The 20,026-nt window shown below is 35.9% G+C and overlaps 1 protein-coding gene across 3 annotated transcripts; it reads left to right on the forward strand.

The window, feature by feature from the left end:
* Positions 1-1,443: 1,443 nt before the first annotated feature.
* LOC114412446 (WD40 repeat-containing protein HOS15-like) lies at positions 1,444-19,136 on the forward strand. 3 transcript variants are annotated; one of them, XR_003666748.1, is made up of 15 exons: positions 1,444-1,731; positions 3,868-4,013; positions 4,141-4,672; positions 5,191-5,285; positions 5,389-5,435; positions 7,132-7,282; positions 7,685-7,748; positions 9,939-10,097; positions 10,209-10,330; positions 11,017-11,091; positions 13,908-13,980; positions 17,633-17,686; positions 17,792-17,865; positions 18,032-18,106; positions 18,603-18,663. XR_003666748.1 is itself a non-coding variant. In XM_028376344.1 (14 exons), exons 1-14 carry the CDS (start codon positions 1,671-1,673, stop codon positions 18,820-18,822), a joined length of 1,875 nt encoding a protein of 624 aa, XP_028232145.1. In that variant the 5' UTR covers positions 1,447-1,670; the 3' UTR covers positions 18,823-19,136. The 3 variants fall into 3 exon arrangements, 2 of the variants coding, with proteins under 2 accessions (XP_028232145.1, XP_028232146.1); XM_028376344.1 differs by lacking the exon at positions 13,908-13,980 and having other exon boundaries at positions 1,447-1,731; positions 18,603-19,136; XM_028376345.1 differs by lacking the exons at positions 1,444-1,731; positions 13,908-13,980 and having other exon boundaries at positions 3,897-4,013; positions 4,133-4,672; positions 18,603-19,136.
* Positions 19,137-20,026: the final 890 nt, after the last annotated feature.

A 20,026-nucleotide genomic window follows, 5' to 3' on the forward strand; every position in this document is an offset into this window, starting at 1 on the left:
TTTGTAATTCTGGATTTTGCTGCATTTCATTGCTTAGGTCACGATTCTTTGATTTTGTATATTTTATGCATATGCATGTGATTCATATATGTCGTGATTCTGTGAATGCATAACATATCGCAAAAGCGCATTGATATTTTTTCAATATGCTTGAGGAATGAATACTCATTGCTATGGTTTTGGAAGTTGAGCATTTTAAGCTTGATCTTTGTTCTATATAATTTATTTTTTTTAAAATATGGATTTCAATGAAAATTAAATAGATCTATGAATAAAGTGTTGTTTTTGGTCAAGGTGTTGTTTCCTTTTCCACAGTCTTGCTTGCATACCAAGTATTTGATTTAAAGTGGAAAATAATTTCTTGTGTATTGTGCTTCTTAAATTTACTAGGAAAGGAATTGAGAGGGTGGCTTGGTTTCATTTTTTTTTGGCTATTGGAAAGTTGTAAATGATACATGTGTGTGCTGTGTGATTGTAAAGCTATGACATTATATTCGATTTGGGGAAAATTAAGCAAGAAACAACTAAGGTTTTGGTTCTTCATTTCTTTTTAGTTTTTTGATTTTTCAAATTTTCTCTACATTGTTTGAAGACTTTGGTTGACAAAGTATTAAGTTGGTTGAAGTTGTAATTATTGAAATGCTCTCTGCATGATCTGTTTTGTCACTTTTCTGTCATGTTGAATTTCTAACAATTTCTTTAGGAATTATATTGATTTTGTTAGCATATAATATACTTAATCAAATAATGTTAGTTATATATTTATATATAATAGATACATATATAATTTTAAATTTTTTAATATATATCGGGCCAATTACTGACCCATCGGTTAGACCAGTGACCCACTACCTAGACCGGATCAATGATCAGATTGGGTTTCATAACTTTGGTTGGTCCAATGAGATGTGTCTTTTTGCCTTTAGGAGGTACCCTCCATGTATGTTGATGTCGAAGGATGGGGTTATAATATCTTTAGGGTTATTTTTTTAATATGTACCTATGATGGATTTACCATGGAAGACAAAGATATTAAGAATGTATTGAAGAAGCCTTTAGTGCACATTCCCTCCACATGGTGGTTCCCACTGGTCTAAGAAAAGGAAAAAGAGAAGGGAAGAAAGAGCATATAGAAAAAAAAAATGAGGAAATAAGTTTGTGTTTTGAAAATGAAAAATTGATCCATTCAAATTAACACTTCATGTGTCACTCTTTTTTCATAATAATTTAATTTTCAGTAATCATGTCAATAAAAATATTAAACTTCACATACCAAAATAATAACAAGACTAATTTATCAACATTTTTTATGCATTCAAGGACAAAAAATAGTTTTCCATATTTCAGCAACCCATATGTCAACAAATTATATTGCGAGGAACGTATTTATCCAAAAAAGGAGGCAATGGCATGAACATTATTTTAGGTTTAAAAAAAAAATCATCAACATGTTAAAAAGAAAACGGAGGCGAAGCATAAACGGGAAAGAAGAAACGGAAGCGGTGTAAAAGTAACAGAGGCGGATAGAACCGAAAAACCCAACCCGACCGGGTGAGCGTGACTGTGGCAGTTTCTAATTGCCTGGTTCACCTTCACCTTCACCTTCACCTTCTCTTCTTCTTCTCTCTCTCATGGTCTTGTAGCGGAACCGTTCTCGCTTCTCGGAGAACATGGCCTCCATCTCCTCCGCTGAACTCAATTACCTCGTTTATCGCTACCTTCAAGAATCAGGTTTCTTTGCTTCTCCTTTCCTTCTCACTCTCTCTCTCTCTCTCTCTCTCTCTCTCTCTCTCTCTCTCTTTTCGAGTTTCAAAACCCATCGATATGTTTATATACTTGTCTCCTTTTTTTTTTTTTTGTATGTGTATGCGTCTGTAAGATGTCGTCAATTACCTAGTTTTTCCTCACCTTCAAGAATCAGGTTTCTTTGCGCTTCATTTTTTCTTTCTCTCTCTGTTCATGTTTCAAAACCTATCGATATGTTGTATACTTCTCTCTCTCTCTCTCTCTCGTGTGTGTGTGTCTGTAAGATGTTAAGGTTCTAGATGTTTCGAGGAGTATGATTTTTTTTTAATTTCTTTTGAATTTGACATTTTCGAGCTGGTTTGGGCGTTTCAATGTTGCTTCAGCGGATTAGGGTTTGATTAATGAGAAAAGAAAAAATTAGTCACGCGGGAAAAAATTGGTCCTTAACCTTTTTTTTTTTTCCCGGTTGAAGATATAAGGAGGACTGGAATTTGTTAGATCTGCTACTGAAAAAAATAATAAATGTGGTGTTAAGTTGATGTTTGCTGTTCTGAAATTCTCTGCTTATTTTATGAGTTATGATTTTTAGTTAAGACACATTGAGACTGCTGTTGTATGTTGATAATGAGGTGGTGCTGCTGGTTTTTGGAATTGGTTGCTGTTCATTTTATACTGATTGAGATGCGTATACTGTATAGTCAATGAAAATGAGGCCTATGACGAGCTTAACTGTTTCTGCTCGCCTTCTCCTACTTAAATATGTTTTGATTGTGGTTGATATAAGTTCAGATTATATTTGCAAAAGGATGGTTGAATTATTATTGATTGAAAGGAAGCTTGATGGAGCTTTGAGCTATATGGAACTGAGCGCTTGAGACAACTTAGAAAATGATTCTCATGGTTTGAAGAATAAGTGTTTGCTTGGTCTTTTTGGACTAACTGTCGTTCTGAACTGCATAACATACGATATAATATGATAGATATAAAACCATTCTGTGCCTATTCAACATGATATTAGAATATTAGATCTCCTATGACTAAGTGGTTTTGTGTTTGATCTTTGCTGTCTGCATTCTGTTAAATGAAAGTTAAATTTAGCTCATGGTATGAGTGAGCATTGCATTTTACACACTACAAGCTTATGTGGAGATGACCTATAGAAGTATTAGTAAGGCGAGTAGACCTGGTGGAGTGTAAACCTGATACAGGCCCAAATAAGCCTGTTATTTTCGAAGTGTATCTGAGAAGGGCCAAAGGGAGAAAGGAGTGACTAACTATGTAGTAGTAGTGTGCGGAAATAGGGGGGATAAGTGGGAAAAGTGTGATAACACAATAGCGGTATAAGTGGAGAGAGGTGGGAGGAGGTGGTTTAGGATCCTTGGTAGAGTTTATGCCTCTCAAAGTGCCTAAGGAAAGTTTCTCTTATTGTTGTCTTCCCCGTTTATTTATACTGTAAACAGTAATATGTCTCAGGATCTGGTCCTTAATTCCAGACCTGAATATGTAAATAATACAGATACTTTCAGCCCTTTTTCCTATCTTTACTTGATACCTATCAAACCCAACCGCTAGGGGTAGAGGAGACAAAGAAAGGAGATGTAGGCGAAATATCAAGAAGGATTTAGAGGTCAAAGTTTGTCTATAGATATGATTTATGACAAAACATTATCGCATTGTTTGATCCTTGTAGCTTCCCTCATCTAGTGGGAAAAGACTTGGTTGTTGCTGTTGTTGTTACTTGTAGATAACAACTTAAGCTTTTGGGAGAGTTGGTCCTTCAAAATATCTGTTTGAAATTGAAGAATGTTATACGATTGTTTGTGATTTACACTTTGTTTTAATGTAATTGCTGATGTTGATTTCACTTTTTTTAAAATTTGATGTCTGAAGTTATTTTATGATGATATATGTTGGTGCTGTTGTCTTAGAGGAGTCATATAGACTAGGGCATTCATCAGAATTTGGAAAACTTCATGAGGTTGAGTTTATAACATAATTTGTTTACTGGAAAATAAAAAGTCATGCTTTCCATATATATGAAGCTTTTGATATTTAAGAAATCACTCTACAGTCTGCATCTGAATTGCTTTACTGGTTACTTGTGCTACGTCACTACTGCAGGTTTCACGCATGCTGCTTTTACTTTTGGTTATGAAGCTGGTATTAACAAATGCTCCATTGATGGAAATTTGGTGCCGTCAGGTGCTCTTGTTACATTTGTTCAGAAGGGTCTACAGTACTTTGAGATGGAAGCCAACTTGAGTAATGTTAGCATTTTCTACTTTTTGCATTCTTGATTTACCATCAACTTAACATTCATCCATTTGAGTAGACCTTTGTAAGCTTTTATGCCCTAGGTTTCATGTTGATCAATGTTTCTTTTAAGCCTGCCAGTGTGATGCAGACCTGGAAGAAGATTTTTCATTCTTACAACCTTTGGATCTTATCACGAAAGATGTGCATGAACTTAGGCAAATGATAAGTGAAAGAAGAAAAAAACTACAGAAGGAAAGAAAGAAGGAATTTGAAAAGGAGCATGAAGGTGAACGTGTACGGGTAAGAGAAAAGGATAGACGTGAAAGGGAAAAAGAAGTTGAAAAGGAAAGACGTGAAAGGGAGAAAGAAGTTGAAAAAGATAGACGTGAAAGAGAGAAAGAAGTTGAAAAGGATAGACGTGAAAGGGAGAAAGAAGTTGAAAAGGATAGACGCGAAAAGGAGAAAGAAGTTGAAAAGGATAGACGCGAAAAGGAGAAAGAAGTTGAAAAGGATAGACGTGAAAGAGAGAAAGAAGTTGTAAAGGATAGGAAGAAGATAGAAAATGATAAAGAGCGAGAACAACAGCATGGTGATCAGACTGTCAGAGAAATGTTCGTGGATCATGAAGATAGGGTTCCTGTAAAGCTTGAAGAGAATGGAGCAGTTGGAGGTAATTTTCTGTTCAGGGGAAATGGCTTATGATGTCTTATGTAGAATATGTTCTTTTTTGCATGTTTGGTACTTAGCTGCATTTTTTTTTATTAAAATTTGTCCTAAATTTCGTCAAATAGTTTCATTAGCCATTTTCCTTTGTTATCCCTTATTTGCTGTTCATCTTTACATGTTTCTATCATTGTTTGCTCCTTCTAAAATTTATAATATATTTGCTTGGATATTATGGTTGGGTTATGAAGTAGGAGTGGTTTACTGACTAATGGCAAATGACTAAAAAATAACCCCTTGATATTGTAGTTTGCTTGCAAATATGATTCTTTTAAAATAATTTTATCCAGTTTTATGTAATTGCTTATCATAGTTGCAAGTGTTCACACTATAGTCCCTTGCCCCAAAATGCTGTTAATAGGGGTATTTCAGGGTATGTGTCAGTGTTACACAAAAATACAGGCTAGTGGTTTGTTTCAGTTATAATATTCTTCCTTCATAGTAATTTTCTATTTGCTTTAATAGGGCCAGAACCAATGGACATCTCTACAACATCAACATCTCAGCTATGTGGAATTCCTAGTTCAGATGTGACAATTTTGGAAGGTCATACTTCAGAGGTGAAGTATATCTTCAATGCTGCTTTTGTTTCCTAAATTTTCTTTTCATCTAGTGATTCTTCTGTTAAACTCTGTAATTGGACTGTTCACCATCTGTTTTTAGGTGTGTGCTTGTGCATGGAGCCCTACAGGATCTCTTCTTGCATCCGGGTAGGCATCTACATGAATGATTTATTTTGGCATAAAAATATGTATTAAAATATGCGTAACTTAATGGATAATGCACATAATATTAAAAATTGTGCATATTGGGTTTCCATTTGTAATGTTTCCATTTTTGTTTGATTTCCTTTTTAATTGAGGACAACTAAATGCATTCAGTTATTATTATTTTTTTTTACTTAATTATTCCTGTTTGGAAACAATGCTTTTGTTATTCAATTTCTGAAATTGTAATTTGTAACTTGTTTTTCTTTATAAAATGGAAAATAAAATCCATGTGAAATGTTTTAAAAAACTGGTGTTTCTGGAATCAGGGTTTTAAATAATGTGCTTTAGTGCTGCTATAGCGGCGTAGTGTCCCCTGGCCTCTACAGGGGCTGCTGTAGCAGAGTAGCTAAGTGTAGTTGCTGTAGTGGACCAAATAGCAGGCGGAATAGCAACCATAGTGGATGGGATTGCGGTGCTATGTGTTGATTCCAAAATGCCCTTTGAACAGAGACACTAGGGCCTTTTGGGGGGCTATTTTTGGGATTTCAATTTCGAAAAATGAAATCTACCATTGTATTAGTAGTGAGAGTGATAAAGAATTCTTCTATAAGATGATGATTGGGTGATTAATGATTCTTATCTAGGAAACTTGTATTTGACTTTTCTTTGTATTTACTTGTATATGTTGTTTAAGACACCTATATCTTTTTTTGTTAATTTGAATGTCATTGTCATGAATTTTGAGTAATTTTTATTATTTTTGAGAATTTATTACTATACATTATATAAACTATATAATTTTTTTCAGAATAGCGGTTATCCTGCTATCCGCTTTCCTGCACTATAGTGTGTTTTGGGCTGACTGCTATGCACTGCTATCTGGGATTTTAAACAGTCTGGAATTAACTGCTTTCATAGTGTACTTTGGTAATTATAATTCTTAAATAGCAATTTTCATTAATTGTTGTCAATGGCTTCTGCTAAATCCTTTTCATTTGTTCATGGATTTCATGAAGAACTTTCAAATGATTTAAATTATTTAATGATATCCAATTATTTACATTTCATCAATTTTCATCGGCATCCCATACCCGTGCATTGTTGAAATAAAAGGCCTAGGGGATGCATGTTTCTTTAGTTCTTTTTTTTATTTTTTTGGCTATTTGAGCCTTCTTTTTCAAGTTATTGATTCAAAAGTTGGCCTGAATTTTCTGTCTTTCTCAACCATATTTTGCATATGGGTTATGTAAGGTATGTAATGTAATGTCTGTGGTTGAGAAATTGGTTAAACTGTGACAGACATTTGGGTATCAAGAGTAATATGAATCTTGCAATTTATTCATTATGAATCTAATCAAAATTTACAAAATTTTAATAACTTCTGGAATTTAAAATTGTTAGGAGACAAATTAGCTTGAGCAGGATCAAAAGGCCTCAAATTTTATAATAAAGCTCTGGAGATGTGTGTTTATGTTAATGGACATGATAGTTTGTGTTTAGATGATGAATTCTGACTTTACTTTTCCTTGTTATCCTATTTTTTTTTATCATTGTTGCACTGCCATGCAGTTGGTTTAACTTCTTTTTTTTGTTGGGTTTCTGAAACACTTTTAAAGATTACTTTAATGATTATACCTTTCAATTTTGGGCTTCATAGAATATTCTTTCACTCTACCATGATCATTTCAACTTTTAGATCTGGAGATTCGACAGCTCGTATCTGGACAATAGCAGAAGGGAGATGTAAGCCTGGTTCAGAGAATGGCCCTTTGAATGTGTTGGTGTTGAAGCATGTTAGGGGTAAAACAAATGAAAAGAGTAAAGATGTTACTACACTTGACTGGAATGTGAGTTCAGTTGCATATAATGATTTCAAGTTAAATTTAAATCCAAGACAATTACTTGTATTTCTATGTTTAATACCGAAGCTTTATTTTGTGTTCACTGTTATTGTGTAAAGCCCTTGCCCCTCCAATAAAGCAAGGGGGATATATTATAAGATACTATACAATTTTTTCTTACCATATAATAATAAGATTTACTTTCAAATGAAGAATCCTTCAGAGCTAGACTTAAGAGTTGCTGTTAGTTAAGCTAAAGTTGTAGGGACCACTAAATTTTTTTTTTGGCTTTGCTTATGTATTATTCGTGTGACAAGATATTTTATCTTGAAGGTTATTTTCTGTAATATTTGCTAGTAATGATTTACACCATATGATGGAGAGTTCACTTTGGGGGCTGTTGTACAGGGGGAAGGGACACTTCTCGCAACTGGTTCATATGATGGGCAAGCAAGAATTTGGACCACCAATGGTAGGTCATTCTTTTGTAACCTTAGATTCTGTAGTAGTAGCCTTTTAGGATGAGACGAACTAAAAAATGCCTTTGGAATCATATTTTTGTTGCCTATTATGTTATTGGGGTGGGTGAGAATGTTTAGCTATCTTCGAAGCCTTGGGAGAGTGACCTGGGGAGGTGAGCAATTGCTTCCTGTTTATGTATGCATTTACTTCTACAATCATGATAACAAAGGAAGAATCTGAATTGTTATTTGCATAGTGTAAGTTGCTATAAGTTTTAGTGCTTGGGAGACTTATATTTGTTATTTGTTTGAGGGAATATGTTTAGGAACAACAAAAGATTCACATTTACATTGAACTTAATGTTAATCCATTCATTTTGCTTAACTGCTGATAAATATTGAGTTACGCGAATGATCGTTACAACTTACTAGAGACAAATATATTGAGAGAACTTGTGTTAGGCTACACTCATGCTCTGGTCATTAACGCATTATTGATTGCTTTACATTCAATTAGAGAGTAATCTCAGCTGAGAGCTGACAAAACATATCTCTTGCGTAGTAATTGGCAATTGATTATTCTAATATAATCTAACTAAAATGTAGTTGCCTATATATATATACATATATTCTAAAATGATGTTTAAAAACAAACCCTATATATTCTAACATTACTACTAATGTAATAATGTTAATATTCTAACACTCCCATCTAGCTAAGGCTATTAAGCTCTCAGCTTGTTGTAAATAAAATAAACCCTGCCAAATAGTGGCAAGCACAGGCAAACCTATCCAAATGACCCCAGCAACTCAGCAACCTGTGTAGGAATAAGATTGAATAGAGCAAAAACAAGCCAGACAGCAGCAAAATGTGGTGAACACATACCCTATCGGTGGCAGCAGCTTTACACGGGATAAGTTGCAGAGGATACACTGCCAACCAGCCCCTTAGAGTGGTGGAATCAAGCCTTAAGGGGTGAAATGCTTAGTCTGAATATCCGGTGCAGGTCCAACAACTGAGCCATGATGGCAAGGCTTGGCTAGAAAGGCAATGATATGTTCTGTGGGGTCCCTAGCAAATTGGATCAGAGAAGCACCCTTTTCGTGAGAAGCGGCCTATATAATTTAGGTGTTGATGTTTGTATTTGTTAGTCTTTGTGGCTCTCACATTGTATGGTACTATGACTATGGTAGTATGGTTGAAGACTTAAAGTAAAACAAAAAAAAAGGTAAAGGGGACAGGAAGGTAGTGAATACTTATATTTATGTTCTTCAGAGATGGGGAATGGAAACATTGAATTATTTTGCCTCCAAATTTAAGGGAGACAGAAGAGTTTTTCTATGCTCATTTTTAGAAAAAAAAATTTCATTTTCAATTTCTAAACTTTTTGAAAACATGTTTATTTTGTTATTTTCATTTCTGGATTCTATTTCCAAAATGAACGTTTCTTGTGTTGTGAACCACTGAGTTTCCATGCCTCGACATACAGTGAAGTATAGACCAAAAGGTAAACTTGTGCAGAGGGTGGTAGTTGTGAATACAGGACCATCATTTGACCTATCATATGTCATCTTGCGGTAAAAGGGAGTTTAAACTCCAAAATCTCCAAGGATGATATTCAGACCCACTACCCAAACAAGGGTAAATTGACAAGGTGGTAACTGAGAAAGGGCCAGGAAAGGCTGACGAGGCTTCTGGTGGGCTAAGAGTTGTTCGTTGGCTATAGTTTTAAATTATAAATAATGACTCTCGATAGTCACAATCATTTTTGTTATAAGTCATGATTATTTCAGTAGTGAGCTGTGGACATGGTAAACCATTAATCATATAGTAGCTTGGTGACACAGTTGTGAATTTCTCTATCCAAAATGATAGGGGAGCAACATTACTCTTCTCCTGTAATGTTTTTCAGCCACGGAGTTGATTTAATGAAACATCACTGATTGATTTGAGGGCTAAAAATATTATTTTTTTGTCTTACAATTAGTAGTTTATGGCTGCCTGCATGTGCACTTTTTTTTAATGTGTCTATCTGTCTAGTCAGAGTATCCTCAATGGGTATATTAATGTCTGATATTTGTAGTTGCATTATTGAACAATACTGTTGATTTCTTTAAGTTGACTCTGGGTGTATTTTGAATCTTCTTTGGGACTTCTATTATGATAGTTGTTTTGACCGTTTTGTGCTATCTATGACTAGGTGAACTGAAGAGTACATTAAGCAAACACAAGGGACCAATATTCTCTCTGAAGTGGAATAAGAAAGGAGATTATCTTCTGACTGGAAGTTGTGATCAAACTGCAATTGTGTGGGATGTGAAGGCAGAAGAATGGAAACAACAATTTGAATTTCATTCAGGTGCAAAATTTGAATATAGAATCTAGGGAGAATTCTATAAAAAGAGCTCTTGGTGAGAATTTTCTCAAATGTTATGAATGATTTTTTAATTTGGGTTGATATATTGTTTAGGTCCAACACTTGATGTTGATTGGCGCAACAATGTGTCTTTTGCCACAAGTTCCACAGACAATATGATACATGTTTGCAAAATTGGAGAAACCCACCCTATAAAAACTTTTACTGGGCACCAGGTTTGTTCATGAGTCCTTATTTTGTGGAACTAACTATATTCTGATATTTTTCAATGCTGAAATTACACACTATTGTGAGGAAGGGTTCATCCCCTAAAGTTAAAAATGTCAGGCAAGGTTAACTATGGGCTAGGTTGTTTAAGCTTATTTTCTAAAATATGTACTTTTGAAAATAAAATAAACAGTTTTATGGTTTTCTGATGTGTTTGCCTAAACTGCTTTTACTTGAAATAAGCAGTTTTCTGCTTTTTTAAAGAAGCAAATCCTTTTTTCTTATTAAAAAAACACTTATATAAAAAGCGTTTATTTTGAAGTTGCTTTTTTAAGTTTGAACAAACCCACCCTATATAGGTAAGTGGATAACTGTGGGCAGCTGCTTTCAAGATGAATCCTGACTTCCTGAGTTGCTCTACTATTTAGTTGTATTTCAAATGACCAGCACTATATGAATTAATTGGGTAGCAAATTCAGTTTGTAATTTGGTTTGATCAGTTAAAATCTCACTTAACCAGATTATAGGGTCTACTTGTTTGCATTTTATGTAGTTGACTTAGGTTAAAGGATCAAAGATCTGAATATTTTCTGTTGGGTGTCCATATAGCAAATAGTTTGAGATATTCTATTGGAACACAATATAGTTATTGGACAAGACTTTTCATCGCTAATGACTTTACTTCATTTTACAGGGTGAAGTTAATTGTGTCAAATGGGATCCCACAGGTTCATTGCTGGCCTCCTGTTCTGATGATATCACAGCAAAGGTAATAGTTGACCTCTTAATAATTAACTTTGTGATCTTATCAATGTTATACTTCCATATTTAGTGTTATCAGTATATGTCAATGTATAACTGTGAAAACAGTTTTGTATTTTGTCTGTAAGGGCTTTTAGCCTTTGCTAACTGCACTGCACCCATTCTTTAATGAATATCTATTGTAAGGGCTGTCAGCTTTTGCTAACAGCACCCATTTTGTGTTAGTTAGTAATTCAGGGAGTACAAGCTAGGATGCACCAAAACGGGAACGGGGACGGTAAACGGTAAATCTAGAAATCTCAAGATATGGGTACAGTTAGGAAATGGAATTTTTTTTAATATTTTTTATTATTTAAAAAAAACATGAGAAATAAGTAGCAACACTAACATATTATAAACTTAAAGATAATCCAATGGTCTATCAAAATAAAACAAAGTGTGATATTAACATTAAAAAGTATTCCATACAACTTAGTTCAATATCTAGAACAACATATAAAATAAAACATCAAAAATAGTGTTTCATATGCATTTTAAGCAAGTTGTAGATCAATCTATGTGTACCAAATAAAATTATTGAGGGTAACTCCTTTTTTATATTAAAAAAATGGTAACCGTCCATTTTAGTTACCAATTTTTTTTAACATGTGAGACAATTATTTTTTTATTAAAAGCGAAAAGAAAAAGCCTAGTGATTATCTTTTTCCGCCACTCCAAACACAGCGCCTCCACTCTTCCTCTTCCTCATTATCGTCTTCCTCTGCCACTCCGAACAACAACCTCCACAACCATTCCTATGGCATCCTTGCCGCTCTCCCCGAGAACAAAACCTTGCACAACCTCTGAAACGTTTTGCAGCACAAGGCATCAATGTCCTCTGCCTCCTCTTCATCCTCCTCCTCTGCGTCATCCCCACCATCCTGCGGCCTCCTCCGTTGGCGCAACCTTCGTCCGTCATGTTCTACCAGTCTGCGCCGGTGAAAGTCCCGATTTTGTTGATTCTTCTTTAGCTTCTTTCCTCTTTTTTACGTTTTTCCTTTTTTTTTTTTTTAAAAACATTGGACTGTGGGGACGTGCGTGTAGACCACCGTCGTCCCCATGCCATCCCCGTCTTGGTCAGCCGTACCTAGTAAGTTAACGTCATCCCATGCCGTACCCGTCCCGTCCCCGTCCGTGTCTCTGTGCAGTATTGGAAACAGGGAACGCCACCTAGCAGGCATCCCTGTGCTTCATAGAGTACAAGGGCTTTTCTAACTACACCTCAATAGGATCAGTTAGTTAGCTTTCTGTTAGAGTTAGTTATATAGTTAGTTTTGTTGTATAGAGGTCTATAAATACCTGGATTGTAACTACCTCTAACTAACTTTTCAGATCAATAGAATCAACTTTGTTCTCCTCCTTTTTCTTCTCTGTTTTCTTTATTTTTCTCTCGGTTTATCGAAAATGGTATCTAGGGCCATTTTTTCGTAATCACTGTTTCTTCAAGGTCCTGTTCTATGCTTTCATGGCTTCCGTTCCGTCAAATCTCATTTCTCAGTCATTCCCTAACTCTATTGCAGAGAAGCTTAATGATTCGAATTATCTCCACTGGCAACAATACGTCCAACCGGTGCTCAAATTGCACAAGTTGCAGCGGTTTTTCGTTAATCCGGTCGTTCTGCCTCGTTATCTCACTGAGGATGATTGTATTGCTGATCGCATCAATCCAGAGTATGAAACCTGGGAAGTTCAAGATCAAACGCTTCTTGTTTGGCTGCAATCTACACTTTCGAAGTCTGTGTTGTCAAGAGTTCTAGGTTCCAACCATTCCTATCAGGTTTGGGACGAAATCCATGAATATTTCAGTCTCCACACTAAGTCTCTGCGTGTCAACTCTGCACTGCGATGCATGCCATCACTTTTGATGGAAAATTGATTGATGAATATCAAAGGATACATAGACGAACTAGCTGGTGTAGGTGTTCCTGTTCATCATGAAGAGTGTGTTGATGCGCTCCTTGAAGGATTATCATCTGATTATGCACTAGTAATCTCTGTCAATTAGAGTAAGAAGCACACTCTGTCAATTGCAGAAATAGATGCTCTTCTCCATGGTCATGAAACCATGCTCACTATGCGCAGCCAAACACTTACAAAAACAGTGATTCCGGTGGCTCTCGAGGCTTGTATGACTGTGGCAGTGGTCGCGGTACCTTTTCTGATTGAAATTCTAGACGTGGTAGCGGTGGTTCTGGCAGAGGCCGTGGAGGTGGCCGATTTGCCAATTTTCAGTGCCAAATCTGTCTTAAGTATGGGCACAATGCTAATGTCGGTCATTTCATAACTGATATTGGTTTTCAGCCACATGAGTCCCTAACATTTTTTTATCCCACCACGCTGCAACGTATCCCCTATTCTATTGGTTCAACCAGATCCTCCAATACTTGGGTCAATCCCAATGCTAAGTCCACTGTTCTTGGTCGCAGTCAGCCTAGTGCCATGCTCACAAACTCCTCCTCTCATGGTAATGATGCATCTGGCTCCACTTGGATACCAGATTCTGGAGCCAGTTTTCATGTTACTGGTGATTCTCAAAATATTAAACAATTTACTCATTTTGATGGACCTGAGCAGATTTTGATAGGCAATGGTGAAGGTTTAAGTATCTCCAACTCTGGTTCCTCAGTTTTTGTTTCTCCTAATGATACTACCATAACCTTTAAGGTTCATAAGTTGTTACATGTTCCTTCAATTTTGAATAATGTGTTAAGTGTGAGTCAATTTGCTAAAGACAACTCTGTTTTCTTTGAGTTTCACCCTCATTTGTGTCTTGTGAAATCTCAGGAGGCCAATAAAATTCTCCTACAAGGAGTGGTTGGTGTTGATGGACTCTCTTTTCACAACCTCAAGCTTCAAGGCAATCCTTCTCTGCTGATGTCCACTTCTGCATCTGTTCCAAATGCTGAGTTTTCTACTTCAGCTGCTACTATCAATAATACCTCTAATATTGTTTCAAATTCTGATGTTACCTCTTCCAGTAGTGCTAATCTTTGGCATGCTAGGTTAGGACATCCTAATGGTCATTTAATGAAAATTGTTCTCAAACAGTGTAATATTTCTCAACTGAATAAAAACATCACAGAGTTTTGTTCTTCTTGTTGTATGGGTAAATCTCATAGGTTACCCTCTCATAGTTCAACTTCTGTTTATTCACCTTTAGAACTCATTTTCACTAACCTATGGGGACCCTCCCATGTTACCTCTTATGCTAGCTATACATATTATGTTTCCTTCATTGATGCTTTCTCTAGGTATACATGGATATTTCCTATAAAGTCCTAGGCTGAAACCATTTCTGTTTTTCAAAACTTCAAGTCAATGGTTGAGTTACAACTTAACACCAAAGTCAAAAGTATTCAATCGGATTGGGGAGGTAAATACAGACCTTTCTCTAGTCTTCTAGTCTCTTTTGGTATTTCTCATAGACTTATTTGTCGCTACACTCATCACCAAAATGGTGTGGTTGAGAGAAAACATAGACACATAGTTGATTTGGGTTTTTAACCTTGATGCATCATGCTTCTTTACCCTTGCAATTTTGGGATTATGCCTTTACTACAACTATTTATCTAATTAACAGGCTTCCCACTACTTCTCTCAAGTTTGCTGTTCCATTTGTTACTTTGTTTAATAAAGAGCCTGATTATCATTTTCTTAGAACTTTTGGGTGTCCCTGATTTCCTTTACTAAGGCCATATCATACACACAAGCTCAATTTTCGGTCTCTAGAGTGTTTGTTTTTGGGTTATTCCTTATCTCACAAGGGTTACAAGTGCTTGTCATCCTCTGGTAGAATTTACATATCTAAGGATGTTTTGTTTGATGAGTTGAGATTTTCCTATGCTAATCTTTTTCCTTCTTCCTCTAATTCCACGAAAAATCTTGATTCTTATTTTAGCCTAAGTCCTAACCTTTCTCCACCTTTTGTTGCCTATATTCCTCAGACATCTCAAGCATAACCTCTTAATTCAAGCTCTGCTCCTCTTGTTCCTCCAGGTTTTTCACCCTTACATGCTCATTCCCCATCACTACTGTTTCTGTACCTTGACCCTCCACTTCTGCATCCATCTCTGTTCAGCCTCAACATTCTGAGTCTACTAACCCTTCTTCATCTGCTTCAGAGTCTGTGTCTATACCTAACTCTATCCCAGTCAATACCCACCCTATGCAAACAAGGTCTAAATCTGATATTCACAATCCTAGACTACATCCTTCACTTTTTCTCACTCATTCTGAGCCTAAAACTGTGAAACAAGCTCTAGCAAACAAAGATTGGCTCACTGCTATGCAACAGGAGTATGATGCCTTGCTGAAAAATCATACCTGGGACTTAGTATCATTACCTCCTAACAGACAGGCCATTGGCTGTAAATGGGTTTACAGGGTCAAGGAAAATGCTGATGGGTCAATTAATAGGTTCAAAGCAAGATTGGTAGCTAAGGGGTTTCATCCAGTTCATGGTTTTGGTTTTCATGAAACTTTCTCTCCTGTGATCAAGCTTGTAACTATTCAAATTATTCTTACTCTTGCTCTATCCTATGAATGGAAACTGTTCCAACTTGATGTGAATAATGCCTTTTTAAATGGTACTCTTGAAGAAACTGTTTTTATGATACAACCTCCTGGTTTTGAAGTTGCAGACAAATTACTGGTCTGCAGGCTAAATAAATCTATCTATGGGTTAAAACAAGCTCCAAGGCAATGGTTTGACAGACTCAAGTCTACTCTGTTACAGTTTGGCTTTATTGGCAGCAAGAGTGATTCTTCCTTATTTATCTATGGACATCAAGTGGATGTTGTTTATCTGTTGGTATATGTGGATGATATAATTCTCACAGGTAGCTCAGCCACTCTGATTCAGCAGCTCACAAACAGATTAAATATTGCTTTTTCTCTTAAACAACTTGGTCATCTGGATTACTTCTTGGGTTTGAAAATCAAATATTTGTTTAACAGTGCTATCTTAATGACTCAGAGTAAATACATTTGTGATTTGCTTCACAAAACTCACGTGACTGAAGCTCATTCAATCTCTTCTCCCATGGTTTCTAACTGCAATTTGTCCAAACATGGTGCTGATGTTTTTCATGATCCTTCTCTCTATAGGTCTGTAGTTGGTGCATTACAATATGCTACTCTTACTAGACCAGAAATCAGTTTTGCTGTCAATAAGGTTTGCCAATTTATGGCTTCTCCTTTGGATTCTCATTGGACAGTGGTGAAAGGGATTCTAAGATATCTTAAAGGTACATTGTTTCATGGTCTGCTCCTGCAGCCTGCTTCTGTTAAAAATCCCTTGGCTATTCGAGCATTCTGTGATGCTGATTGTGCATCTGATGTGGATGACAAGCGCTCCACCTCAGGGACTGCCATTTTTCTTGGTCCAAACTTAGTCTCTTGGTGGTCTCGCAAACAAAAGGTTACTGCCAGATCTAGTATTGAAGCTGAATATCGCAATATTGCTCAAACTTTCACTGAATTGACTTGGATTTATACTCTGCTGACAGAGTTACAAGTTTCTTTCACTACTCCAGTATTTTTTTATGATAATCAGAGTGCTGTTTCTATTGCTCACAATCCAGCTTTTAACAGTCGAACAAAACACATGGAGATTGATGTGTTTTTTGTGAGAGAGAAGATTTTGGTCAAACAGCTCTCAATTGTTAATGTTGCAGCTCTGGATCAGTGGGCTGATATTCTAACTAAATCCCTGTCTCATCAAGATTTGAGGCTCTAAGAGGCAAACTCAATGTGAAGAGTGTTTCCAATGAAAGCTCTCCCTCTTGAGTTTGAGAGGGGGTATCAGTATATGCCAATGTATAATTGTGAAAACAGTTTTCTATTTTGTCTGTAAGGGCCGTTAGCCTTTGTTAACAGCACCCATTCTGTAATGAATAACTACTGTAAGGGCTGTTAGCTTTTGCTAACAGCACCCATTTCGTGTTAGTTAGTAATTCAGGGAGTACAAGGGCTTTTCTAACTGCACCTCAATAGGATTAGTTAGTTAGCTTTCTGTTATAGTTAGTTCTGTTGTAGAGTTCTATAAATACCTGGATTGTAACTACCTCTAACTAACTTTTCAGATGAATAGAATCAGCTTTGTTCTCTTCCTTTTTCTTCTCTGTTTTCTCTCTATTTTTTCTCAGTTTATCGAAAAAGTGTTATTTTGGCTGGTACAGGTTTTTGCGATTCATACTGTTGAGAATCGGTATGGATATTTTGCATTCATTGTAATAAATATAGTTTATAGGTACATAATCACTGATTTAGAGGAAACCAAATATCCTTCATTTATTTGTAATAATTGCAATAAGCCTATGTAAACTTATAACCGTGTTGTATTCGGACACATGGTTTCAGTCTCAATATGCCTCTGTTCTTTCTCTTCAAGACTTCAATACATTCTTTTATATAATAATTTAGTCTGAGAAATATGCAGTAATTTATGAAATTACTGTATGTTTGTTTGACGTTTCTTGTTTGGATTGAATATGTGATTTGTTTTGTAGATATGGAGTATGAAGCAGGATACTTATCTTCATGACTTAAGGGAGCATTCCAAGGTGCACTGAGTTTTGGATGTTTTCTATTTGTGTCTGCATTTAAATTTTTTTAATTCTTTATGCATTCTGCATATTGTTGGGAAAACTAAATAATTTGTTTTGTAGGAGATATATACCATCAGATGGAGCCCCACTGGTCCTGGTACAAATAACCCTAATCATAAACTGGTGTTGGCTAGGTAAGTTAATTTTATGGTGAAATTAGGTTCATTATTCACGATTTACATCCATCTTGACAGTTTGATTATGATGATGGGTGTCTGTTAGCTATTTTTTCTTTTTTGTTGGGTACTATTTAGAAGTTAGTTTTCATTTTAAAAACTGTGTACTCATCTTCTTGTGCAGTGCTTCATTTGACTCAACTGTAAAGCTATGGGATGTGGAACTTGGGAAACTCATCTACAGCTTGGATGGACACAGGTACTGTATTTATAGCTTGAGTGTATTTATTTGATGGTCTTCTTAGCTTTGGGTTTATTCATATGGGAGGGTAGTATTCTGTTTCAAAGTTTTAGACAGAGGAGTCTGATCAACATGTAAACTGTAATCCTAACCTTCAATTTTTTGTTTAAAAAATGCTATAGATCTTTATATAACTGTTTTATTTGTGTATAAAATCAGGAATGGTGAAAAGAGACACTTATGGCATGTTTGATTCCCATCTCACTGTTTTGTTTTAAAAAATGATTCCACACTACTCAACAGACAATTACCCATCCGAAATCTATTAATTGTTTTAAAAACCAATAAACAGAAAAATTGTTAGAATTTTCTCCTTTTGGATTTTCTTCGAGTGCTCGGACAAATTTTTAGAATACAGAAATGTGCTTAGGGGATGAACACTTTCAAATTAGGAAACACTAAACAAACAAGGCCTTAGTTTTTTTTTTCCTGACATGTTTATTTGGTTCTACAGGCATCCTGTATATTCTGTTGCTTTCAGTCCCAATGGCGATTATCTAGTTAGTGGGTCTCTTGACAGATCCATGCACATATGGTCATTGAGGGACGGCAAGATTGTCAAAACATACACAGGCAATGGGGGCATTTTTGAGGTCTGCTGGAATAAGGAGGGTGACAAGATTGCTGCATGTTTTGCTAATAATACAGTTTGCGTTTTGGATTTTAGAATGTAATATCTGTGAAGCGCCAATTTCTCCTCACCAGTACATTAAATTCTTTCTTTCCCCCCCTTGAGATGAGATCGGTGGAAATGTATTTTGGGTGGGTGGATAGGTTACCCATTTTAACCATAGTTGTAGTGGACCCTGTTGTAATTTGCTAGAACATTATTAAAAAGTAGTTTGTAGGAGTGCATTCTTAATAAGCAAAAGTGTATAGATTTAGTTGGACAAAATCCTGTACAAGGATCGCTAGACTTTTTGTATCTACTTGCCTTTCTCTTGCACGATGGCTGCAAATGGCATGCATTTTCGGTCCCTTTGATCCATTAAGGCTTGTTAATGAAAGGGAAAGGGGGGCGGGGGGTTGATAAATAATCTCGTGTTCAACAGCTCGATAAAAGGAATGGGTTTAATTTGATTTTCACGCGGTCTTCTAAAACGCTTTAATGTCGGCATAAATTTTAATTTTTGGGGATGGTGCATTTTTAGACCAGGGGGTGAAAATTCATTGTAATAAGCACGCCGTCTCTAATTACACGCTTTCAGTCGTAGAACTAATAAATAATCACTATAACCGTCAGAAAGGAGTAGATAATATTAGCTGAGGTTTTGATTGGGCAATGAGATGTGAAAGATTGAACATCGGGAAACATGTCACACGGTACACACTAATCAGATACACTATTGTTTGTTAGATTAGATGAAAGTTCTGACAATTGAGTGGTGAATAGTAATGATTGGCTGGGATTTAAGCAACAGATGTAAGTATAAAATTATAAATGACATATTATGATATTAATATAATCTTCGATCTTAAATTTTCTTATGAATTTTAATACGTTAGCTGCGGTTACATACAAAGCTGCTGTCAACAATGCCAGCGAATCTGGTGCTTCTCTTTTTAGAAGAAAGGAATTTTATGGACAAAAAATGAGTTATGTTCGCCAGTAATCCCCACATGAACCGTTCTCAAAGTGGTGAAACCGGTTCCGGTCTCATAATTATTTTCCGGCCAGAGATCTTAGACATCATCTTCATCACGGCATGACAATCTAAACACACTCGAAGGTTCTTTACAATCTTGATTGCAGCTCCTGGACTGGTACTGATAAGTCCAAACGCTAAGGCAAGTTTCTCACTATGAACTTCCAACGATTGCTCTTTTTCTCGTTCCCCTATGTCATGTAACACCACATCTGTTTTCGGTGTATAACCG

The sequence above is a fragment of the Glycine soja genome, chromosome 5 (genome assembly GCF_004193775.1).
Source record: "Glycine soja cultivar W05 chromosome 5, ASM419377v2, whole genome shotgun sequence".
NCBI classification, from domain to species: Eukaryota; Viridiplantae; Streptophyta; class Magnoliopsida; order Fabales; family Fabaceae; genus Glycine; species Glycine soja.